The sequence below is a fragment of the Trichomycterus rosablanca genome, chromosome 20 (assembly GCF_030014385.1).
Source record: "Trichomycterus rosablanca isolate fTriRos1 chromosome 20, fTriRos1.hap1, whole genome shotgun sequence".
In the NCBI taxonomy this organism is placed as follows: Eukaryota; Metazoa; Chordata; class Actinopteri; order Siluriformes; family Trichomycteridae; genus Trichomycterus; species Trichomycterus rosablanca.
Window position 1 is genome coordinate 19783759 of NC_086007.1, and position 26800 is coordinate 19810558.

A 26800-nucleotide genomic window follows, 5' to 3' on the forward strand; every position below is an offset into this window, starting at 1 on the left:
ACAGCTCTACCCTGACCAGGATAAAACTATAATGGAAAATCTGGGACCTGTTCTAAGCTGATCTGCAGTGGAAACTTATAACAAATAGCTTGGTGTTGCCACAATAAACAATGAATCATAACCTTTAAACTGAACTCACATTTTGTACTTCAGTGGACACAGGGTCTCATACCTGCAAAAACTCTCACTCAGGCTACATATTTTCATAAGGAAATGCTTTGCTCCTAGATTGACACCTATTGTGTGTTGTTTATTGTGAAAAGAACAACCCTGACCTGACCCTAAAATAGCAATCTAACTGGTCGTTCAGGTCCTACTGACCAGTCACCCCACATTCTGAACATGACGTTTTCTAGATGCACCCTTTTCCGCTGAATGGGAAGATAACAGTGACATTACGGACCTGGTGATGGGGAAATGCGTAGGACATTCGGGCCTATTTTTGACCTACCCTGACATAATTGAGACAATCCAGCTCGAGCTTCTCCACCATCTCTGTTGGCAGTAGTGGGCCGAGCAGAGAGCGGTTGATGGGTGAGGTTATGCTCACTGTTCCAAGGACGTCCCTGCAGGAACAACAAGAAGAATCAATCTGTGAGACCGGACAGCGTGTGACATGAAACATTTGAAATGAAAGGAAGGGTGGGACACCATGTTTTCAGATTTATCAACAAGTGCATATCAATAATAATGTTTACTAAAATTCCTGCTTAGCCTGACAAGTAATATCATCTTGCTCAGGAACTATAAATCAACCACCATGACAACAAAGAACAAAATCATAACATTATGACCACCTTCCTAATATTGTGTTGGTCCCCATTTTGCTGCCAAAACAGCCCTGACCCATCGAGGCATGAACTCCACTAGACCCCTAAAGGTGTGCTGTGGTATCTGGCACCAAGATGTTACCAGCAGATCCTTTAACTCCTCCTAAGTTGTGAGGTGGGGCCTCCATTGATCAGACTTGTTTGTCCAGCACATCCCACAGATGCTCGATTGGATTGAGATCTGGGGAATTTGGAGGCCAAGTCAACACCTCAAACCATTCCTGAAGCATTTTTGCTTTGTGGCAGGGCGCATTATCCTGCTAAAAGAGGCCACAGCCATCAGGAAATACTGTTTCCATGTAAGGGTGTACATGGTCTGCAACAATGCTTAGGTAGGTAGTACGTGTCAAAGTAACATCCACATGGATGGCAGGACCAAAGGTTTCCCAGCAGAACAATGCCCAAAGCATCACACTGCCTTCCCCGGCTTGCCTTCTTAACATAGTGCGTCCTGGTGCCATGTGCTCCCCAGTTCAGATGCTCACATGCCCAATGTTGGCAGTGGACAGGGGTCGGAGGGTAGCACCATCGCCTCACAGCAAAAAGGTTTTGGGTTTGATGCCCAAGTGAAGCAATCTGGGTCCTTTCTGTGTGGAGTTTGCATGTTTTCCCCGTCTCTGTGTGGGTTTCACCCATGATCCAGTTTCCTCCCACAGTCCAAAGACATGCAGCCAGGTGAACTGGAGCTACTACAACTGCTCTAGGAATTAATGTGTGTCTGTTTGCCCTGTGATAGACTGGCGACCTGCCCAGGGTGTCTCCTACCTTCCACCCAATGAATTGTACCCACTGCAATCCTGATAATCCTCACAATGAATGAATGAATGAAGCTATCGTACCAGGACATATTACAGGTGAATTACATTTCATGGGTCAAGCATGTCAACAAATCTCAACATTTAAATAAGACAGCAACCCCAAGATTTTTCTTGCATTGCCCAGTCAATTTCCTGACAATCCTTTTACAACCCCAAATTAGAAAAATTTGGGACAGTGTGGAAAATGCAAATAAAATAAAAATGCAGAGTTCCTTACATTTACTTTGACTTTTATTTCATTGCAGACAGTTTGAACCCAAGATGTTTCATGTGTTATCTGCTCAACTGCATTTCATTTGTAAATATACCTCCATTCCTGCATTTCAGGCCTGCAACATATTCCAAAAAGTTGGGACAGGGGCAATTTAGAGCTACTAATGAGGTGAAAAAACTAAATAATGATGTGATTCCAAACAGGTGATTGTAATCATGGTTTGGTACAAAAGCAGCATCCAAGAAAGGCTGAGTCTCTGATGAGCAAAGATGATCAGAGGATCTCCAGTTTGTCAACAAATGTGTGAGAAAATGATTGAAATGTTTAAAAACAATGTACCTCAAAGAAAGATTGGAAGGGATTTGCATATTTCTCCCTCTACAGTGCATAATATCGTTAAACCATTCAAGGAATCGGGAGGAATTTCAGTGTGTAAAGGCCAAGGGTGCAAGCTTCAATCCCTCAGACGGCACTGCATCAAGAACCGCCACTCAACAATAGCTGATATAACCACATGGGTGAGGGATTACTTTGGCAAACCTTTGTCAAGCACGACAATACAGAGTTACATGCACAAATGCCATTTTGCACTTACTATGCAAAAAAAAAAACCATGTCCAGAAGCGGCGTCAACGTCTCTGGGCTCGGAGGCATCCATCACACAGTGGAAACGTGTATTGTGGTCAGATGAATCTGCATTCCAGGTTTTTTTTTGGAAAAAATGGACGCCGTGTGCGACCAAACACGAAAAGGACCATCCAGACTGTTATCAGCAACAAGTCCAAAATCCAGGGTCTGTCATGGTATGGGGCTGTGTCAGTGTCCTTGGTAAAGGTCAGTTACACTTCTGTGATGGCAGCATTAATGCAAGAAAAGTACATTGAGATCTTAGAGCAACATGTGCTGCCTTCAAGACGTCATCTTTTCCAGGGACGTCCATGCATTTTTCAACAAGACAATGCAAATCCACATGCTGCACACATTACAAAGGCATGGCTGGGAAGAAGAGGGTACTGGACTGGCCTTTTGAAACAAAAAAATCGACAATGATGACCCCATACTGTTGCACATCTTAAGACGTGTTTGCAGGAAGCTAAAACCTGAAACACTAAATCGCTTGGTATCCGACAAGCAACATTAAAAAGTGGTAAATGCTTTACTGTCCCAACTTTTTTTTGGAATGTGTTGCAGGCCTGAAATGCAGGAACGGATGTTTATTAATAAATAAAATGACGTTGAGCAGATAAAACATGAAATATCTCAGGTTCATCCTGTCTGCAATCAAATAACAGTCGAAGTAAATGTATTTGCATTATCCATGCTGTCACAACTTTTACTGATTTGGGGTTGTAGGAAATATTGGATGTTATAAAGGAAGCTTTATACCTATCGTAGATGTTGTAGAGCCAGTCTAAAAGTGCGTAGATGTCTGAAATCTGCAATTCTCCACTAGTGATGTTCTGCAGTCGGCGAGTCACTGCCAAGTGGTAGCTGTGTGCGTACACCTGAAAGGCGTCGTAATCAGCGGGATACACGGACACCACGTTCCGACGTGCTGCACCCAGATCCTCCACCATGCGGATCCTCAACTTGTCCAGGTATGCCGCGAGCTCACCTGCCAGCATCATGTCAGTCTTGGGAAGATTCTCATCAGCAGCTTCAGTTACAGCCTCCTTCCAGCGCTTTCTCAGCTCCCTGGGCCGTGGTCCTCCCGGGACAAAGCTTTCCTTCATGGCCCAGTCCCGGTCAGCTTGCTCCTCCTGCTGGAGAACCTGAACCACCAGGCCTAGATTAGGCCCGGCAGTGGGAGTGCGCAGGGACTCCCGGACCACGTTCCATAGCTCCTTCTGCAGGGCCTCGTACAACAGCTCGACGTCCTTGGCTTTGCGCCGACTGCTGTCTTTGCTGCTAGGGCTGGTGAGGTCTTCAGCAGCTCCTGCTGGTGGGGTGGATACCTCCATACACTCCTGTTCTAACTCAAGAATGTGGGTGTCTGCCAGGAACAAGTCTCGCTTGGTAACCAGCTGCAGGATCTCCAGTACTAAACATGCAAATTAAAAAAGAAGAAGAAAAAGAAAGTAAAATGAGATGGAGTTTCATGGGGAATGTCCATTAGCAAACAGGGAAGACCTACAAATTTTAAAAGACAACTTAAATAGTCACAACATATTTTAAAAATCTGTAAAAAAGGTGCCACAGCAAGTCTATCCATTGTAACTTGAATGTAAAAATGGTTTGCCCAAGGATATGTCTTTGTGGGGTGACATTTCCTATTCCAGCATGACTCTGACATGCCCTGTACACAATACAGAGTCCATGAAGACATGGTCTGACATGTAGTATGGAGAAAGTCCAGTGGCCTGCACAGAACCCTGACCTCGACCCAACAAAACACCTATGGGATGAATCAGAACAATCAGAACTGCAAGCCTACCTTTCCATCCATTATTGGCGTCTGATGTCACAAATGCTCTTTTGTTTGAGTGGGCACTAAATCCCACAGACAGCGCTGATGGACTTTTTAAACACCTCACTGTCACTGCTGGACTGAGAATAGTCCACCAACCAAAAATATATCCATCCAACAGCGCCCTGTGGGTTGTGTCCTGTGACCACTGATGGTCTAGAAGATGACCGACTCAAACAGCAGCAATAGATGAGCGATCGTCTCTGACTTTACATCTACAAGGTGGACCAACTAGGTAGGAGTGTCTAATAGAGTGGACAGTGAGTGCAGCGCTGCTGTGTCTGATCCACTCATACCAGCACAACACACACTAACACACCACCACCATGTCATTATCACTGCAGTGCCGAGAATCATCCACCTAAATAATACCTATTATTATGTAGAGAAATGTAGCGGTATAGAAAGAGAAATAGATGGACTACAGTCAGTAATTGTAGAACTTCAAAGTGCTTCTATACAGTGTATCACAAAAGTGAGTACACCCCTCACATTTCTGCAGATATTTAAGTATATCTTTTCATGGGACAACACTGACAAAATGACACTTTGACACAATGAAAAGTAGTCTGTGTGCAGCTTATATAACAGTGTAAATTTATTCTTCCCTCAAAATAACTCGATATACAGCCATTAATGTCTAAACCACCGGCAACAAAAGTGAGTACACCCCTTAGTGAAAGTTCCTGAAGTGTCAATATTTTGTGTGGTCACCATTATTTCCCAGAACTGCCTTAACTCTCCTGGGCATGGAGTTTACCAGAGCTTCACAGGTTGCCACTGGAATGCTTTTCCACTCCTCCATGACGACATCATGGAGCTGGCGGATATTCGAGACTTTGCGCTCCTCCACCTTCCGCTTGAGGATGCCCCAAAGATGTTCTATTGGGTTTAGGTCTGGAGACATGCTTGGACAGTCCATCACCTTTACCCTCAGCCTCTTCAATAAAGCAGTGGCCGTCTTAGAGGTGTGTTTGGGGTCATTATCATGCTGGAACACTGCCCTGCGACCCAGTTTCCAGAGGGAGGGGATCATGCTCTGCTTCAGTATTTCACAGTACATATTGGAGTTCATGTGTCCCTCAATGAAATGTAACTCCCCAACACCTGCTGCACTCATGCAGCCCCAGACCATGGCATTCCCACCACCATGCTTGACTGTAGGCATGACACACTTATCTTTGTACTCCTCACCTGATTGCCGCCACACATGCTTGAGACCATCTGAACCAAACAAATTAATCTTGGTCTCATCAGACCATAGGACATGGTTCCAGTAATCCATGTCCTTTGTTGACATGTCTTCAGCAAACTGTTTGCAGGCTTTCTTGTGTAGAGACTTCAGAAGAGGCTTCCTTCTGGGGTGACAGCCATGCAGACCAATTTGATGTAGTGTGCGGCGTATGGTCTGAGCACTGACAGGCTGACCCCCCACCTTTTCAATCTCTGCAGCAATGCTGACAGCACTCCTGCGCCTATCTTTCAAAGACAGTAGTTGGATGTGACGCTGAGCACGTGCACTCAGCTTCTTTGGACGACCAACGCGAGGTCTGTTCTGAGTGGACCCTGCTCTTTTAAAACGCTGGATGATCTTGGCCACTGTGCTGCAGCTCAGTTTCAGGGTGTTGTAGCCTTGGCCATCTTCATGTAGCGCAACAATTCGTCTTTTAAGATCCTCAGAGAGTTCTTTGCCATGAGGTGCCATGTTGGAACTTTCAGTGACCAGTATGAGAGAGTGTGAGAGCTGTACTACTAAATTGAACACACCTGCTCCCTATGCACACCTGAGACCTAGTAACACTAACAAATCACATGACATTTTGGAGGGAAAATGACAAGCAGTGCTCAATTTGGACATTTAGGGGTTTAGTCTCTTAGGGGTGTACTCACTTTTGTTGCCGGTGGTTTAGACATTAATGGCTGTATATTGAGTTATTTTGAGGGAAGAATAAATTTACACTGTTATATAAGCTGCACACAGACTACTTTTCATTGTGTCAAAGTGTCATTTTGTCAGTGTTGTCCCATGAAAAGATATACTTAAATATCTGCAGAAATGTGAGGGGTGTACTCACTTTTGTGATACACTGTATGGTAAGTGAAGCTATGGTAATATATGTTAAAAAGTCTATCCCTGGTTCTATCATTCACTTAACGAGAAGGCGAATGACCTTGAATAAACGACTATGATGTCCTCTGTCTGTGCATGAATAACCTGTAGTAGACTTCTTACAACATATCAGCTTTCTCATAGCTGGACCTCTTATATAAATTCTGTTTAGCCCCCCTGAAGGGCAGGCAGAATTTCAATAACAGGCTCTGACTCTGAGGAATCTACATACTGTAGGTACTGTAGAATTCAATTTCAGGGGTAGATTGGTTGGCTCCCAGCTCATCTGCCCTTGTCCCATTTGAGGAAATAGTGTCAAACCATTCCATTACTCCTAGTAACCTATTCCATGCCATCTCTTGATGCATGCTCAATAATCCAGGTACACACATCCACAAAGTTGAATCAGTTCATCTGGACACAAGGTTGTTGTAGAGATACGTTTCGTCACTCATCCAAGTGACTTCTTTAGTCTAAGCTCAGACTGAAGAAGTCACTTGGATGAGTGACGAAACGTATCTCTACAACAAACTTGTGTCCAGATGAACTGATTCAACTTTGTGGACTATTCAATGCCACTACAAATTATAATGCCCAGAGCGGATGTACCAACTCATTCGAATAATGTATAAAAAAGACAATGCAGATAGTCTAATAACTGTTACAGAGCAAAAGGGATTGGAAAATGAGTGAGCTACTTGTTCTTGAGTCAGAAATGATAAGCCACCTCCCATTGAAAACCGAACAAGCTAAAGCCATTAAAGCTTCAAACCAAGGACAAAACGTCATTAAGGGGGTGGGGCAGCATAATAAAGTGACACTGATCATAAACCTTTTTGCTCAGGCAAGCCTGAAGAGGGAGATAAAATCTCAATCTCTATGCAAGAACCTGTAACGTTTGCCCTTGAAAACTCTTTGAGTCTCAATTGGCAGATGTTGAGAGATGTGTGGAGTTCTCATGGTTTATTCCAGAGTTATTAAAATATGGACGATGGCCAAACATGAGGAGCAAGGTTGAGTTATGTTTGAGAAAAACACTTGGTCTTTGTTTGCAAAGGCACTTGCCTTACATTCAAGTAATAATACACCGCCTTTCCTATGGTGAAATAGCATCAAGAGCGATGTATAATTTCCTGAATAAGCCTCACAGACAACCAATAATTGTGGGAAACTGTGTGTTTGCATTTACATTCTTCTAGCAGAGTATGCCATCCAATCTGATGAGTAAGGAAAATATCAATTTACACATCATAAGCACCAGCGTAATCAGTGCCACATGTAGCTGCCATTCTGCCACTATAAAGAAATGACTGTCCAGTCCAGAGTTCTGGGCAGGAACCTGATCCACAAAGTCTGTGGCCAAAGGTATGACATTTTTCCTCATTCATCCGATTAACTTAATTAAGTAATTTCTCTCCAGTCTTTGTTTTACTAACTGTTCAGCTGGCATAAGGAATGACTCAAAAGCGGACCTAACACTAACCCCTTTTTTTTTAACTCTCTCTACCGTTCTCAATCAAATAGGTATCTGGCTGGATAAATATTATTCTTTAAAAGTGAGTAGGGGAGTGTTTTTATTGCTTCCCTGATCCCCAAACCCCCACTGGCTCAGCTGGTAAGTTCAACAGTGGTGTCTAGTGTCTCTGGGCTAGACTGAGCTTGTCCCCTTTACTTCTGGAGCTGTTTTATGCTTTTGAGTAGATCCAGGCATTTAGACATAAAGGGTGTTTTCCTTCCTCAGCCACTCCTGTCATTAGAGAGCTTTTGGCTGGGTGCAGACTGACATGAACCCGACTCAGGACAAATTGGTCATGCTCCCAGTCTTGATCAATGTAGACGTACAGTGTTCAGGGTTTTATATGGAGTTTTTATGGAAAGCATGCCCCACCTTACACTGTGTGACCCCTTTCACATGTAGGTAAAAAGGGAATTGGACAGCCAGCAATAAGATGGATTGATACAATATGAGGAACAACGAACAAGCCATTAAAAAGCCTGCTGACCCAAACAGAGGACAGAATGTTCTGGAGTAACACTATCCATATGGTAACCAGGAGTCAGAATCGACTTAATAATACAACCCAAAATGCAAATAATAAAACAACACGAAGTTTCTTACATTTACTTTGACTTTTATTTAATTGCAGAAGGGATGAACCTGAGATATTTCATGTTTTATCTGCTCAACTTCATTTCATTTATTAATAAAGGCCTGCAACACATTCCAAAAAAAGTTGGGAGAGTAAAGCGTTTACCACTTTGTAATGTTACCATTCCTTTTCCCCACACCAAGGTTACTGAGGATACCAAGTGATGTGCAAGTGTCTTAAGATGTGCAACAGTACGGGGTCGTCGTTGTCGCATTTTTCCTTTCAAAATTCTCCACACATACTCTATTGGGAAGAGGTCAGGACTGCAGGCAGGCCAGTCCAGTACCCGTACCCTCTTCTTCCACAGCCATGCCTTTGTAATGTGTGCAGCATGTGGTTTTGCATTGCAAATGCATGGACGTCCCTGGAAAAGATGACGTCTTGAAGGCAGCACATGTTGCTCTAAGATCTCAATGTACTTTTTTGCATTAATGCTGCCATCACAGAAGTGTAAATGACCTTTGACAAGGGCACTGACACAGTCCCATACCATGACAGACCCTGGCTTTTGGACTTGTTGCTGATAACAGTCTGGATGGTCCTTTACGTCTTTGGTCCGAGGCACACGGCGTCTATTCTTTCCTGGATTGCTGATTCATCTGACCACAATACACGTTTCCACTGTGTGATGGTCCATCCCAGATGTCTCTGAGCCCAGAGAAGTCGACGCAGCTTCTGGACATGGTTAACATAAGGCTTCTTTTTTGCACAGTGAAGTTTTAAGTAGCATTTGTGTTTGTAACTCTGTATTGTAGTGCTTGACAAAAATTTGTCAAAGTAATCCCTCACCCATGTGGTTATATCAGCTATTGTTGAGTGGAGGTTCTTGATGCAGTGCCGTCTGAGGGAACAAAGATCACAGGCGTTCAGCTTAAGCTTGCGTTCTTGGCCTTTACGCACTAAAATTTCTCCTGATTCCTTGAATGGTTTAATGATATTATGCACTGTAGAGGGAGAAATATGCAAATCCCTTCCAATCTTACTTTGAGTTACTTTGTTTATAAATATTTCAATAATTTTCTCATGCATTTGTTGATAAACTGGAGATCCTCTGGTCATCTTTGCTCATCAAAGACTCAAACCATGATTACAATCGCCTGTTGACATCACCTGTTTGGAATCACATCATTTTATAGTTTTTTCACCTCATTACTAGCCCTAAATTGCCCCCGTCACAACTTTTTTGCAATGTGTTGCAGGCCTGAAATGCAAAAATGGATGTTTATTAATAAATGAAATAAAGTTGAGCAGACAAAACATGAAATATCTCAGGTTCATCCTGTCTGCAATCAAATAAAAGTAAATGTAAGAAACAGTGTGTTTTTATTTTATATCCCAACTTTTTAAAAGTTAAAAGTAGTTTAAACATACTGTATGTAAAAGTTGGTTTAAATTAACATTGTGTGATATTTACTCTTAAGGACACGAGGTAGGCAACACTGCTAAATGGGTGTAACACTATAACACATTTATTACTATATTGATTACACAGATTGTTCTTTGACATTGTTTCCATGGTGGCCACAGTCATAAGTTTTTTTTTTTTATCTGCAGTTATAATCTGCAGTTATAGTTTTATGGTTAAGGGTCACAGACTGTACTTTAATTAGGTCTGGAAATAATTTACTACCTTCTGGTGTAACCATCTTGATAACTGGCTTATCCACATGGATTAACTACTGCCTATCCCATTAAACAAAGAACTCTAGAAACTGTGAATTAAATTAAAGCCAGGTATGTTGTGAACAGGTGAGAGAAAACACATTTGCTAATCAATTTGCACTTAACACATAATTACACATTGTGAACATGTTCAAAAACAATGAGTGTTTTTTAATTAGTCGAAAATCAAAGACTAAAATCCTAGATGACTAGATGTTTGGTGGCGTTTGAGTCTGGGCCACTAAAGGACATTCAGAGACTTGCACTAAAGCTACTCAATTATTGTTTTGGCTGTTGAAAGGTGAATGTCACCTTGTCTGAGATCAGGTGCACTCTGAAGAGAAGGTTTCTGTATTTGGCTGCATTCATCCATCCCTGACTTCTCATTGTTCCAGTCACTAAGAATGGTATAGTACGGTATATAGTATGTTGTTGCCACCACAATGTTTTAGTGACAGGATGAGATTAGCCAGGCATGGCGTTTGCTGTTCTGCCTAATAAGTTCAATTTCCATCTAATAAGACCACAGAATCATTTCCAGAGTCATTTACATGCTGTTAAACAGCAGCTGTATTGCTGCTGTTAGAGTTGGTCATCATCTAGACCTTCGTCCGTGATCACAGGACGCTGCCCATGGGGCGATGTTGGCTGGATATTTTTGGTTGGTGGACTATTCTCAGTCCAGCAGTGACAGTGAGGTGTTTAAAAACTCCATCAGCATTGATGTGTCGTATCCACTCATACCAGAACAACATACTAACACACCACCACCATGTCAGTGTCACTGCAGTGCTGAGAATGATCCACCACCTAAACAATACCTGCTCTGTAGTGGTCCTGGGAGAGTCCTGACCATTAGAGAACAGCATGAATGGGGGCTAACAAAGCATGCAGAAAAACAGGCAGACTACAGTCAGTAATTGTAGAACTACAAAGTGCTCCCATATGGTAAGTGGAGCTGATAAAATGGACAGTGAGTGTAAAAACAAGGAGGTGGTTTTAATGTTATGGCTAATGTGACCATGAGCCTATTGGATATCACATTCCAAGATATGGAGTAGAACAATATGAAGCAGTTGAAGTTCCAATTTATCCCAAAGGTGTTCACTGGGTTTGAGGTAAGGCTGTTGCAACAAATATAAAGTGTCTGGAAATGGGTGTGGCTAAAGGACCCGAATTAATAATTTTGCCATATATGATAAATAAGATATGACAGTGTGTAGGAATAAAAATGTCATATCTTATACAATCCAGGATTTTAGAGTAGTTTTAAACCTGATGCCAAAGCATGAGCTAATACACTGACCAGGCATAACATTATGAGCACTGACGGGTGAAGTGAATAACACTGATTATCTCTTCATCACGGCACCTGTTAGTGGGTGGGATATATTAGGCAGCAAGTGAAAATTTTATCCTCAAAGTTGATGTATTAGAAGCAGGAAAAATGGACAAGTGTAAGGATTCGAGCGAGTTTGACAAGGGCCAAATTGTGATGGCTAGACGTCTGGGTCATAGCATCTTGTGTGGGGTGTGCGGTCTGCAATGGTCAGTATCTATCAAAAGTGATCCACGGAAGGAACAGTGGTAAACCGGCGACAGGGTCTTGGGCAGCCAAGGCTCACTGATGCACGTGGACAGCAAATGCTGGCCCGCGTGGTCCGATCCAACAGCTACTGTAGCTCAAATTGCTGAAGTTATTAAGTTAATGCTGGTTCTGATAGAAAGGTGTCAGAATACACAGTGCATCGCAGTTTGTTGTGTGCGGGGCAGCAAAAGGGGGACCAACACAATATTAGGAAGGTGGTCATAATGTTATGCATAATCGGTGTACAGTGTATCTCTGTGGACACATCTAAACTTTTTCACAGCTTCACACCCAGGACATTTGAACCTTATTAAGCAAAAACCTTCAGTATGAAAAAAACAGTTCAAATCATTTTATTTGTTTTATATTGTTTAAACCTTCCAGACATGAACTCTTGAGACATGAAGTCCTTATTTCCTGTTATTAAAATTGGCATCTAGTCTGTAATGCTACAAGAAGTACTTTCATTCTTTCTGTAAAATCAGAAATGAATGTGCTGCCTCTTGAGAACAGCTGCCTTTGCAGAACTTTGTTTTCCTTTGTCATTTAAATTGTCTGCAAAAATAAGCACTATTGTGCACATTGTTTACTTTCTCATGTATCACGTCAAAGTAAAAAAATAGTATTGTGTAAAGTTCAAAACCATTAATATAATGAATAAGCACCTCATATTATTTAAAACTGAGGACTCCTGCTGTCTGCTCTGAGCAGCGTGTCGAGCTGTGTGGAAACCAGCGTGACTGTAAGGTTTTCCCATCGACATTATGTGGCTAAACATACAAATAAAAGGGGCATTTTGTGCTGTGTCAGCTGTGGAATGGAAAGCAGCAGCTCGTCACCCTCCCTACCCCACTGAAAGAAAGCTGAGACGTGGCCAAACTTGACATAGGGGGATGCAGATACCCAGTTCCTCTTTACACAAATTCCTCTTTCACAATTTTCTTTTTGTAGTCATATTATACTTGCATAAATGAGATGATCTGTGAGGCGTTTAGTCCTGAGAGCCCATATTGTGTAATAGAGGTGAACGAGGTGATACGTTGATACGGTGATATGATGTTCTTTCAGGGTTCACGAGCAGCAGTGCAAATGATTATGCCTTAGAGTACATCAGCATGGAACATGCTTGGATTAAAAGCTGGAATGCATGTCACCATTATATACAATCAGTCACCTATTCTAATGGCCCAACAAACAAGCACATTTATTTCCACTGTACACATGAACACTTATGGGTGACATTTAAAACCTTACTTTTACTATAAAGGTTAAAACCTTTAAAGTAAATTTATCCTCTATGTCTATTTAATACGGATTAACTTCACATTCTTTACTTATCAAATGCGCCTATCAGTTGTGGGGCCCTGGCCATTCTGAATCCTGCCAGAACAAGCCCTCTTAAAGGCTGTTATCTAATATGAACATGCCAACCTGCACAAAACCTGCTTATGACGTGGGTATGCAGGTCCAGCCAAGCACATAGACTTTGTACTTGTTTCTGACCGCTTGCACAGTATAAATCTAGACTTTGGATATAACTTTTAGTCAGTTTTTGTATCAAAGTTGATTATTTAATAACAAAATTATTCAGTAACTACTTTGTCTACTATGTCTGGACACTTCTATATCTTCAACATTACCATTCTTAAAACACTAGCCTATATCCATTGATCAGCCATAACATTAAAACCACCTCCTTGTTTCTACACTCACTGTCCATTTTATCAGCTCCACTTACCATATAGAAGCACTTTGTAGCTCTACAATTACTGACTGTAGCCCATCTGTTTCTCTGCATGCTTTGTTAGCCCCCTTTCACCCTGTTCTTCAATGGTCAGGACCCCCACAGAGTAGGTATTATTTGAGTGGTGGATCATTCTCAGCACTGCAGTGACACTGACATTGTGCTGGTATGATTGGATAAGACACAGCAGCGCTGCTGGAGTTTTTACACACCTCACTGTCCCTGCTTGACTGAGAATAATCCACCAACCAAAAATATCCAGCCAACAGCTCCCCATGGGCAGAGTCCTGTGACCACTGATGAAGGTCTGTCTAGAAGATGACCATCTCAAGCAGCAGCAATAGATGAGCGATCGTCTCTGACTTTACATCTACAAGGTGGATCAACTAGGTAGGAGTGTCTAATAGAGTGGACAGTGAGTGGACACGGTATTTAAAAACTCTAGCAGTGCTGCTGTGTCTGATCCACTCATACCAGCACAACACACACTAACACACCACCACCATGTCACTACACACCAGATGGACTACAGTCAGTAATTGTAGAACTACAAAGTGCTTCTATATGGTAGGTGGAGCTGATAAAATGGACAATGTGTGTAGAAACAAGGAGGTGGTTTTAATGATATGGCTGATCAGTGTGCACAGGTGCCTCTATCTGCTAACCAGGGTCCTTGCACAGCATTTGAAGACCCCACCCAGGTTTGAAGACACCCACACAGTTGCTGCTGCATGCACTGCCAATTGTCCCCGCTAGATGGCACCCAGCCGACCGGTGGCAGAGCCGAGATTCGAAACAGGGTGTTCCTACCTGAGAGTGGCTCCCTAGGTTTGACTTCTGGGACTTCCTCAACTGGCTCTTCCTCAGCCCCAGGTGACCCTGAGCAGTTGCCCAAGGACTCCCTTTTTTGCTTGCCCCTACTGACGATCTTTAGTAAGGAAAGTCTGCGGCTGGTTGAATCAGCATCGCTCTCTGAGCACAAGTCTCCATTGGGCAAACTTTCTTTACGGAGGCTCTCTCTGTATTTGCCAGCAAATCTGCAAGGGAACAAACCAAGATATCATCTCATACTTCTCTAGTATGCTGTCATGATTAGCCATTATGCTAGAATCTGAACAGGATCAACACAATGAGTACAAGAAATCTGGCTTGATATATACTGCCTGGATTTAACTAAGCAAATAGGTACGCCTCCCATTGGATAATTACTGCATGGGTGATTATGTCTGTACAGGCACTCAAATAGTGGAATGAAGTGAACTCAAGGGATTGGGACTAAACAGCTGTGCAGCCTTAAGAAAACCACTTGTCAGTGAGGCTAACCAGCAAAAACGGCTTCAATTTGCTAGGGCGCATAAAGATCGGACTCTGGAGCAATGGAAGAAGGTCATGTGGTCTGATGAGTCCAGATTAACCCTGTTCCAGAGTGATGGTCGCATCGGGGTAAGAAGAGAGGTGACTGAAGTGATGCACCCATCATGCCTAGTGCCTACCGTACAAGCCTGTGGGGGCAGTGCTGTGATCTGGGGTTGCTGCAGTCGGTCAGGTCTAGGTTCAGCAACGTTATGTGCCCAAAGAATGAGGTCAGCTGAGCTGACTACCTGAATATACTGAACGACCAGGTTATTCCATCAATGGATTTTTTCTTCCCTGATGGCACGGGCATATTCCAAGATGACAATGCCAGGATTCATCGGGCTGAAAATGTGAAAGAGTGGTTCAGGGAGCATGAGACATCATTTTCACACATGGATTGGCCACCACAGAGTCCAGACCTGAACCCCATTGAGAATCTTTGGGATGTGCTGGAGAAGACTTTGCGCAGTGGTCCAGATCTCCCATCATCAATACAAGATCTTGGAGAAAAATGTATGCAACTCTAGGCAGAAATAAATGTTGTGACATTGCAGAAGCTTGTGGAAACGATGCGACAGCGAATGCGTGCCGTAATCAAAGCTACAGGCGGTCCAACCAAATATTAGAGTGTGTGACCTTTTTTTTTGGCCAGGCAGAGTATTTGGTGCACACATAACGGGTATTATAAAAAACAACCCCCACATCAGTACCTTAAAAGACTCCCTTCTGAACTCCGTCTGCCCTTCTTCTTCTTCTCCATAGGTGAAGGGTAACCAACTGATCCCTGTGGAGAAGGAGTGGGGCTGCCCTTACTTCTGCCCGACATGCGCAGGCCCTTGCCCAGCTTGCCCAGGGTCTTGAGCGGGGACGCACCTTTGATACGGTCCAGTGTTCCTTTGATAGAACCACTCTTTCTTGAGCTTCCACGCCTTACTTCATTAGCTTCGTTTTCATCCTCCTCATCATCAAATGGGTTCCTGTCTCTGGGTGCGTCACCGTCCAGGAGTGAGCCACCATTGTTCTTAGCCCACTCTTCATCTGAGCCATTCTGCTCGAACGGGTTGTGGTTGAGGCTCATTTTACGAAGAATTAGCTCACTATGAGTGTTCTCCGAATCCAAGTTTATCTTGCTCCCCTTCAGCCGAGCCGGGAGGTTCTTAAGGATGGGCATGCTTCGGCCTGGAAGACGATCCCTAAAATGATAATCAGTCATTAGAAAGACATGTTATTGATCTTTTTGACTGCAAACAGATTGAGCCATCGGAGGCTAAGCTAACATTTCTGGCACAGAAGTCTGTAACCTTTGAGAAATGCAGCGATATCTATTCATATAACTGTACATTTTTTAATACATTTGCAAAGATATGGTAAACTGGATCTTTAAGTACACTCACTGTCCATTTTATCAGCTCCACTTACCATATAGAAGCACTTTTTAGTTCTACAATTACTGACTGTAGTCCATTTGTTTCTTTACATACTTTGTCAGAGCAGGTATTATTTAGGTGGTGGATCATTCTCAGCACTGCAGTGACACTGACATGGTGGTGGTGTGTTAGTGTGTGTTGTGCTGGTATGAGTGGATCAGACACAGCAGCACTGCTGGAGTTTTAAAATACTGTGTCCACTGACTGTCCACTCTATTAGACACTCCTACCCTGTTGGTAGACCTTGTAGATGTAAAGTCAGAGACGATCGCTCATCTATTGCTGCTGTTTGAGTTGGTCATCTTCTAGACCTTCATCAGTGGTCACAGGACGCTGCCCCAGGGGCGCTGTTGGCTGGATGGTTTTGGTTGGTGGACTATTCTCAGTCCAGCAGGGACAGTGAGGAGTTGCTGTGTCTTATCCACTCATACCAGCACAACACACACTAACACACCACGACCATGTCAGTGTCACTGCAGTGCTGAGAATGATCCACCACCTAAATAATGCCTGCTCTGTGGTGGTCCTGTGGGGGTCCTGACCATTGAAGAACAGGGTAGAAGCAAGCTAAAAAGGGATGTAGAGAATCAGATGGACTACAGTCAATAATTGTAGAACTACAAAGTGCTTCTATATGGTAAGTGGAGCTGATAAAATGGACAGTCAGTGTAGAAACAAGGAGGTGGTTTTAATGTTATAGCTGATCGGTGTATACACTAACAGGAATGTTCTCACTACAAAGTCACACTCCCAGCACACAGCTGCCCTTAAGGAGGGCAAATACTAAAGATTACTAAAGATTAATAATTAATCCCATATAATTTCTGAAAACAAGTTGCTTATGATACATTTTGTAAGATGATCTGTTATAAATTATGGATATCATAGCAAGTTCAGTCACACAAATCTATAACAGATCTCTTCCTTTTTGTAAGGTTCTTAACCACTTCAGTCTACCTGGAGGTTGGTTATTTGCTTTGAGTGGCCTTTAGGATAGATAGTTTACTCATCTAGGTGAATATGCATACTTTCTAGATATGCCTCATAGGCCTTAGTCATATGGTATACGTTTTATAGATAGTAATACACCTGATAAGTGCTAATTATGACTGTTGACACAGGTAAAGGGAACAACTTCCTAACTGCAGATTTATGTGTTTACATATGAGCATAAAGCTGTTGTATTGCTGATTGTCAGCTTGCTTCAGGCAGATGTGTTAAGATCTGAATAAACTGACAGGCTTCCTGAGTATAAAGTAATTTGTCACTTGTTATTTGTTAATTGTACAACCCCAAATCAGAAATAAAATAAAAATGCAGTGTTCCTTACATTTACTTTGACTTTTATTTCATTGCAGACAGTTTGAACCTGAGATATTTCATGTTTTGTCTGCTCAACTTAATTTCATTTATTAATAAACATCCATTTCTGCATTTCAGGCCTGCAACACATTCCAAAAGAAGTTGGGACGGGGCAATTTAGGGCAAGTAATGAGGTGAAGAAACTAAATAATGATGTGATTCCAAACAGGTGACCCAGGAAAGGCTGAGTCTTTGATTAGCAAAGATGATCAGAGGATCTCCAGTTTATCAACAAATCAGTGAGAAAATTATTAAAATGTTTAAAAACAATGAACCTCAAAGAAAGATTGGAAGGGATTTGCATATTTCTCCCTCTACAGTGCATAATATCATTAAACGATCAAGGAATCAGGAGGAATTTCAGTGCGTAAAGGCCAAGGGCGCAAGCTTAAGCTGAACGCCCCTGATCTTCGATCCCTCCAACAGGACTTCGATCCCTCCAACAGAACCACCACTCAACAATAGCTAATATAACCACATGGGTGAGGGATTACTTTGGCAAACCTTTGTCAAGCACTACAATACAGAGTTACATGCACAAATGCCACTTAAAACTTTACTGTGCAAAAAAGAAGCCTTATGTTAACCATGTCCAGAAGCGGCGTCGACTACTCTGGGCCTGGAGGCATCTAGGATGGACCATCACACAGTGGAAATGTGTATTGTAGTCAGATGAATCAGCATTCCAGGTCTTTTTTGAAAAAAATGGACACCGCATGCTCCGGACTAAAGACAAAAAGGACCATCCAGACTGTTATCAGCAACAAGTCCAAAAGCCAGGGTCTGTCATGGTATGGGGCTGTGTCAGTGCGTTTAGATCTTAGAGCAACATGTGCTGCCTTCAAGACGTCATCTTTTCCAGGGACGTCCATGCATTTTTCAACAAGACAATGCAAAACCACATGCTGCACACATTACAAAGGCATGGCTGCGGAAGAATGGGACAAAATAAAAGCTGAAACACTAAATCACTCGGTATCCTCGGTGCCAAAACGTCTTTTAATTGTGGTGAAAAGGAATGGCAACATTACAAAGTGGTAAATGCTTTACTGTCCCAACTTTTTTTGGTATGTGTTGCAGGCCTGAAATGCAGGAATGGATGTTTATTAATAAATGAAATGAAGTTGACCAGATAAAACAAATGTATAAATGTAAGAAACTCTGTGTTTCTTTATTATTTGCATTTTCCATGCTGTCCCAACTTTTTCTTTCTGACTATTGACTAGCCTCTGTAAACTGAAAATATTTAAACTAGGAAGCCACATTCAGTGTGCAATGTAAGCAAGCCATAAATTCCAGAAGAGGATCTATTGTTTGCAGCTTCCTAAACATTTGGAGTAATAATGTGTCTGTATGATTATTCCATATGGGTCACTGACCATTTCAACATCCAAGACTGTTCAGAAGGGGCAAAAACAAGTGGAAAGAATTTAAAAATAGCACTTAGCACTGTTAGGTCGAACATGTGTTCGTTACGTAAAGTTATTTACAAAAAAATGTAGATTTGTTTCATGGGTGTAACCTTGATACTGCCTCAATGCTCATTAAAAATGGACATTACATAATGTCATGGACTCTGTGGCTTTCCCAGAGTCTATAAACTAAAGAAGAAAGCATATAACCTGCCAGATATAAATGTCATCTTGCATGGACACATGTGATTGGGCCATTGGTTGGAAGGGAACACTGAATAAAGACAGTGGTCAATTTCAAAACTGTCAGGTGAGCTAAAACAGTTAGCTAAACATACCTAAATATCATTGGCTGAATTATAAAGATCAACAATTAGTACTTGTTTATTGCTACTAGTATCATAGTGACTAATCCAGATGCACCCAAGCAAAAATGGTTTAGTGGTGATACTGCATATCCACCAATCATCCATAACATTAAAACCACCTCCTTGTTTCTACACTCACTGTCCATTTTATCAGCTCCACTTACCATATAGAAGCACTTTGTAGTTCTACAATTACTGACTGTAGTCCATATGTTTCTCTGCATGCTTTGTTAGCCCCCTTTCATGCTGTTCTTCAATGGTCAGGACTCTCCCAGGACCACCACAAAGCAGGAATTATTTGGGTGGTGGGTTAGTGTGTGTTGTGCTGGTATGAGTGGATCAGACACAGCAGCGCTGCTGGAGTTTTTAAACACCTCACTGTCACTGCTGGACTGAGAATAGTCCACCAACCAATAATGTCCAGCCCACAGTGTCCCATGGGCAGCGTCCTGTGACCACTGATGAAGGTCTAGAAGACGACCAACTCAAACAGCAGCAATAGATGAGCGATCGTCTCTGACTTTACATCTACAAGGTGGACCAACTAGGTAGGAGTGTCTAATAGAGTGGACAGTGAGTGGACACGGTGTTTAAGAACTCCAGCAGCGCTGCTGTGTCTGATCCACTCGTACCAGCACAACACACACTAACACACCACCACCATGTCAGTGTCAGTGCAGTGCTGAGAATGATCCACCACCTAAATAATACCTGCTCTGTAGTGGTCCTGTGGGGGTCCTGACCATTAAAGAACAGGGTGAAAGCAGGCTAGAAAGGTATGTAAAGAAACAGATGGACTACAGTCAGTAATTGTAGAACTACAAAGTGCTTCAATATGGTAAGTGGAGCTGATAAAATGGACAGTGAGTGTAGAAACAAGGAGGTGGTTTTAATGTTATGGCTGATCAGTGTAATTACTTTACCACCCAAAACAACCACTTTGAATTTATTTAAATATCTTAGGCTTTATATGTTTTTTTCCAAATAGTAACATATTGCGGCTTTAAATAAACACTATGCTTTATTTCTGTATTGCTTGGCTTGAGAAAGATTATCTTCATAACACATGATGGCTTACATTACAATAGAAAAATATAAAGTACATACATTTTTTACTTAACTTAAAGCAAGTAACCAGACTTGCTTTAAATTAATAATACAATTAAAATAGGGCATTAGATCAATATTGAACAGCAATGTGCTGGAAACACCTAAAGTAATCTAATGGAATTAATATCACTGATCCTAACTGGACTGTTTAACTAAAGACAACAGCTGATTATTAAACTGACTGATTATTAAATGACTGATCACTTTTAACTGTTAACTTTTAGCTGGACTGATCAATCATTAGGTATTTGGCAAATGAACACTAAGTAGGTTCTCTTTTCAATGGAAAGTCAATACACATTCACCAGTATTTTTTTTTTAATGCCAAGGATGTGCCAACTTTCTGTAAGACATGGCCTCATCTGTCATATGAGGGAATTAGCATATTGTGATAAAGTTCATTATTTTCCATAATGTAATGATAAAAATTAAACTTTCATATATTTTAGATTCATTGCACACCAACTGAAATATTTCAGGTCTTTTATTGTTTTAATACTGATGATTTTGGCATACAGCTCATGAAAACCCAAAATCTCAAAAAATTAGCATATTTCATCCGACCAATAAAAGAAAAGTGTTTTTAATACAAAAAAAGTCAACCTTCAAATAATTATGTTCAGTTATGCACTCAATACTTGGTCGGGAATCCTTTTGCAGAAATGACTGCTTCAATGCGGCGTGGCATGGAGGCAATCAGCCTGTGGCACTGCTGAGGTGTTATGGAGGCCCAGGATGCTTCGATAGCAGCCTTAAGCTCATCCAGAGTGTTGGGTCTTGTGTCTCTCAACTTTCTCTTCACAATATCCCACAGATTCTCTATGGGGTTCAGGTCAGGAGAGTTGGCAGGCCAATTGAGCACAGTAATACCATGGTCAGTAAACCATTCACCAGTGGTTTTGGCACTGTGAGCAGGTGCCAGGTCGTGCTGAAAAATGAAATCTTCATCTCCATAAAGCTTTTCAGCAGATGGAAGCATGAAGTGCTCCAAAATCTCCTGATAGCTAGCTGCATTGACCCTGCCCTTGATAAAACACAGTGGACCAACACCAGCAGCTGACATGGCACCCCAGACCATCACTGACTGTGGGTACTTGACACTGGACTTCAGGCATTTTGGCATTTCCTTCTCCCCAGTCTTCCTCCAGACTCTGGCACCTTGATTTCCGAATGACATGCAAAATTTGCTTTCATCCGAAAACAGTACTTTGGACCACTGAGCAACAGTCCAGTGCTGCTTCTCTGGTTCAAAAGTGGCTTGACCTGGGGAATGCGGCACCTGTAGCCCATTTCCTGCACACGCCTGTGCACGGTGGCTCTGGATGTTTCTACTCCAGACTCAGTCCACTGCTTCCGCAGGTCCCCCAAGGTCTGGAATCGGCCCTTCTCCACAATCTTCCTCAGGGTCCGGTCACCTCTTCTCGTTGTGCAGCGTTTTCTGCCACACTTTTTCCTTCCAACAGACTTCGCACTGAGGTGCCTTGATACAGCACTCTGGGAACAGCCTATTCGTTCAGAAATTTCTTTCTGTGTCTTACCCTCTTGCTTGAGGGTGTCAATGATGGCCTTCTGGACAGCAGTCAGGTCGGCAGTCTTACCCATGATTGCAGTTTTGAGTAATGAACCAGGCTGGGAGTTTTTAAAAGCCTCAGGAATCTTTTGCAGGTGTTTAGAGTTAATTCGTTGATTCAGATGATTAGGTTAATAGCTCGTTTAGAGAACCTTTTCATGATATGCTAATTTTTTGAGATAGGAATTTTGGGTTTTCATGAGCTGTATGCCAAAATCATCAGTATTAAAACAATAAAAGACCTGAAATATTTCAGTTGGTGTGCAATGAATCTAAAATATATGAAAGTTTAATTTTTATCATTACATTATGGAAAATAATGAACTTTATCACAATATGCTAATTTTTTGAGAAGGACCTGTATATATATATATATATATTTTTGTTTTTGTTTTTTTGTTTATGCATTCTCTCCCCTTTTTTCCCCTTTTTAGCGCGTCCAATTGCCCGATTGTATCATGCTTTCTCTCCACCAATACCAATCCCTGCTCTGATTGAGGAGAACAAAGCTAACCCACGCCCCCTCCGACACGTGAGCAGCATGCCGTATGCATCTTATCACCTACACTTTGACGAGTGCAGTGCAGCTCAGCGTTGTGTACGGAGAGACACTCATTTCTCATCTCTGTGCAGGCGCCATCAATCAGCCAACAGAGGTCGTACATGAACAACAGGCCAACTGTTGTTCATGTGGCCGCTCAGCCCAGCCAACAGGCAGAGCTGAGACTCAATACGATGTATTCGAGGTCCCAGCTCTGGTGTGCTAGCGTGTGTTTTACCGCTGCGCCACCTGAGCGGCATAGCTTAGTTAATTTTGAGTTAAAAAATACAAATTGTAAAACCCAGAAGTCTGATTTTGGTGAGAAGAGAGAGTTCTATAGCTCTGTTTTTAATTGAACTGAAGCGTTAGCTGCTGGAAATGAATTTCAAAGATGCTGACGCCACCTTCTCCTTTGTCAGTTTTCAGTTAATCGTTATCTCTAGGTCAGATAATTATTAAACACAGACGACTAAGGCTGGGACATGTGAAAGTTATGCAAGAACTAAGCTTTCAGGGTTAATGTTTAATTTTAAGTATTAATAGTGATTAGTAGGGATGTAACCATACACTCTACCCACATTGTGATGCGATTCACGATACTGGGTTCACAATACGATTTTTTCCCAATTTTTTAAACAAAATTTTCCTTTTATTTTATTTATATTTATTAAATTTATTTATTTCTAAAGTTTCCTTTTATTATTTGTCTTTAAAAAAATAAAATACAGTATTTGTGCTTATCTTTTATTTATCTAAATAATGAATGTCCTTTTTTTTTTTTTTTTTTATAATTTTCCCCACTTTTTCCCCCAATTTTCTCCCCTAATCTAGTTGTTTCCGATTACCCTGAATGCGTCCTCTATACTGATTCGACCCTTCACCGCCTCTCAACTGACATACGCCCCCTCCGGCACGTACAGTCAGTACAGACTGCATTTTTCACCTGCACAAGTCGAGTTCATACACCGACGCGACGGGCACTGTGTACGGAGGGCCACACCCCCATCAGCATTATTCCTCAGCCCTGTGCAGGCGCCATCACTCATCAGGGGTTTGTAGTTGCACCAGTTATGAGGACCCATGATCCGACTTTTTACCCCTAACCCTGAACAACAGCCAATCGTTGTCCATGCAGCCGCCCAGCCCAGTCGGAAGGCAGAGCTGAGATTCGATATGATACGATGTATTCGAAACCCCAACTCTGGTGCGCTAGCGTATTTTACCGCTGCGCCACCTGAGCGGCATGAATGTCCTTTTATTTCTGAGGTAGGTACAGACTATGCAAAACAATGCTGCACATTTCCCTTTTTGTGTAAAAAAAAAAACAACAACTAAAATTAAATTTTAAAACAAATCCCACATTAAATAAATAAATGAATTATCAAAATAAAGAAAGTATTCTCACATAAATACATTTGGCTGGAAAATTCCGAACCTGGCAACCCTGTAAAGACGTCAACCAGGCGAGGTGAATAGTGCCAGTGCCCTCTGCTGTTTAACGTGAATATCGATTCATTATACAGTACATGTAAACCAATTTGAAACGTTACACATGTGAATCGATTTTTAACTGTCTTGTGGTGCATCGTTACATCCCTAGTGATTAGTCATTTTTATGGTTCCTGTTTATTAAAACTGAGCATTTCATTAGAATTAGAAGCAGTTTAGTGTGACTACAAAACTGCATACTCTGTTACAAGGACCTAAGTGAGAAGTCAGTACAGCTGTTTTTCCTAAAACTGGGAAATGAAAACGACTGGTTGCAATAATTTTAACACTGACACCTCAAGTATTAAATTGAAAGTTAAATACGACTAAAGGAACTTAAGCAATAATGCAAGACTGACACAAAAACCCTTTACATGGCCCGAGTCCAGGAAGCCTATTTGACTTGTGGGGTATAAAGTTTAGGGCTGCCGGTTCACACATGCCCCTCATCTCCTATTTTCCTTCCAACCCACCATTCACAACCTATCCAGCACTAATTATAAACCTTATGGAGCTCCTTTGGAACGCAGGGTTAGATATTTGGGTGAGATATTATGGCCATACTGATGTTTCCCAGGCTAACCCAACTTCCTGTATTACACAGGTAAAGAACAAAAGAGGGCTAAATACTTTTCACCTAACAACACGGGAAAACAATGCAGCTTTCTAAACCATTCCAGAAATAGACTTTAATTAGTTCTGATCTAAAAATATATATAAATAAAGAAATATTTAAGGACCTGACAAAACAGGATGATGTTTTTTTGCCACTTTAGCATATAATCTACACGGATCAGGCACAACATTATGACCACCTTTCTAATATTGTCTTGGTTCCCTTTTGCTGCCCCAGCATCAACTTCTTCAGCAATTTGAGCTACAGTAGCTCGTCTGCTGCATCAATGAGCCTTGGCCGCCCATAACCCTGTCGCCGGTTTACCACTGTTCCTTCCTAGGACCACTTTTGATAGATACTGACCACTGCAGACCGGGAACACCCCACAAGAGCTGCAGTTTTGGAGATGCTCTGACCCAGTCGTCTAGCCATCACAATTTGGCCCTTGTCAAACTCGCTCAAATCCTTACGCTCGCCCATTTTTCCTGCTCCTAACACATCAGTAAATGTCTGCGTATTAGACTTGAGTGACCAAAAGGACATCTTGCTTCCTCTCTACTGATGCTGATCTCTACCCTGGTTGAGGAGAGCGAGACTGATACACGCCCCCTTTGACACATGTGCAGTAGCCGACGGCATCTTTTCACCAGCACGAGTTCATATGCGAATCAGCTTTGTGTACGGAGAGTCACACTCTGGTCAATGCATCATTCCTCGGGTTTTTGGTCTGTTGGTCCTGGATTCTGTAAAGTTGCTTTGAGACAATGTTCATTGTAAAAAGCGCTATACAAATAAGTTTGAAATTTAAAAATATGAAATGTCAGGTCTGGTGTGCTAGCGTGCTTTTATATTCTTAATACAAGTTTTTATTGTATGAAACATGTCTGAGGGTGGGATAGAGCAATTAGTAATCTCTATTTCTGAGGCTTTCCTAGCAACTTTGTCTGCTCGTTTATTAACTGAGATCCTGGTACTGGTACCCAGAAGATTATTGTTGGTATATTGTTGGTTTTTCCACTTTTGTAAGAATTTTGGTGACAATGGGGTGGTCTGTGTTTAAAGACTCCATGACTTGTAATCAGGATTTTGAATATGTGCAAATGAAAAAGGTTTTGCTACACAGTGTTTGAAGGCCCTGCCACATATTCCGGTCATCCCTTCCTGCATGTATTGCCAATTATGCCCTCTAGATGGTGCCCAGCTGACCAGTGGCAACGGCGAGTTTCGAACCGAGGAGTTCAGAATCTCGGCGCATGTGTGCTAGCGGAATGTCCCACTGCGTCACCTGGGTGCCCCGTTAGTTGTTTTTTATGTATTCTAATGCAAATAATAACAGCATGCCTCTGCTGTGAAGATGGTGCAATGACGTGATAGGCGAATACTATAGTGGTGGTGTATTGTAGTATATACAACAGTTAGTTCCGACCTTACAATCTGATTGGTTGAGAAGCGTTCTAACTGTGCTGATATTCGTGATAACAACACGGCCTTTTCACACCACAACTGTATTACTCCGCTGACGCGTTGCCAGTAACGACAAGCTTCATGCACACAAACGCGCACGCAGGAGACACAACCTTTTTTTCCGATCACGTTTTGAATCCGTTATCTGATATACAATCTAGCGCACTGTGTAGGGAACATAACCAATTGTCTAATTCACTATCTAGTGCACTATGTAGGGAACATAACCAATTGTCTAATTCACTATCTAGTGCACTATGTAGTGAACATAAATCCGTTATCTGATATACAATCTAGTGCACTGTGTAGGGAACATAAATCAATTGTCTAATTCACTATCTAGTGCACTATGTAGTGAACATAAATCCGTTATCTGATATACAATCTAGTGCACTGTGTAGGGAACATAAATCAATTGTCTAATTCACTATCTACTGCAGTATGTAGGGAACATAAATCCGTGATCTGATACACAATCTAGTGCACTATGTAGGGAAGATTAA

At 42.0% G+C, this 26800-nt stretch overlaps 1 protein-coding gene across 1 annotated transcript in view; it reads right to left on the reverse strand.

Annotated features, from left to right (window-relative positions):
- exoc3l2b (exocyst complex component 3-like 2b) overlaps window positions 1–26800 on the reverse strand; it is a 72320-nt gene that overhangs the window by 18355 nt on the left and 27165 nt on the right. The window contains exons 2-5 of the mRNA XM_063016984.1: window positions 15650–16132; window positions 14394–14620; window positions 3249–3903; window positions 452–566 (exon numbers count right to left, since the gene is read on the reverse strand). Coding sequence (XP_062873054.1) covers window positions 452–566; window positions 3249–3903; window positions 14394–14620; window positions 15650–16110 — 1458 coding nt within the window. The 5' untranslated portion in view covers window positions 16111–16132. The remainder of the gene's footprint in view (window positions 1–451; window positions 567–3248; window positions 3904–14393; window positions 14621–15649; window positions 16133–26800) is intronic.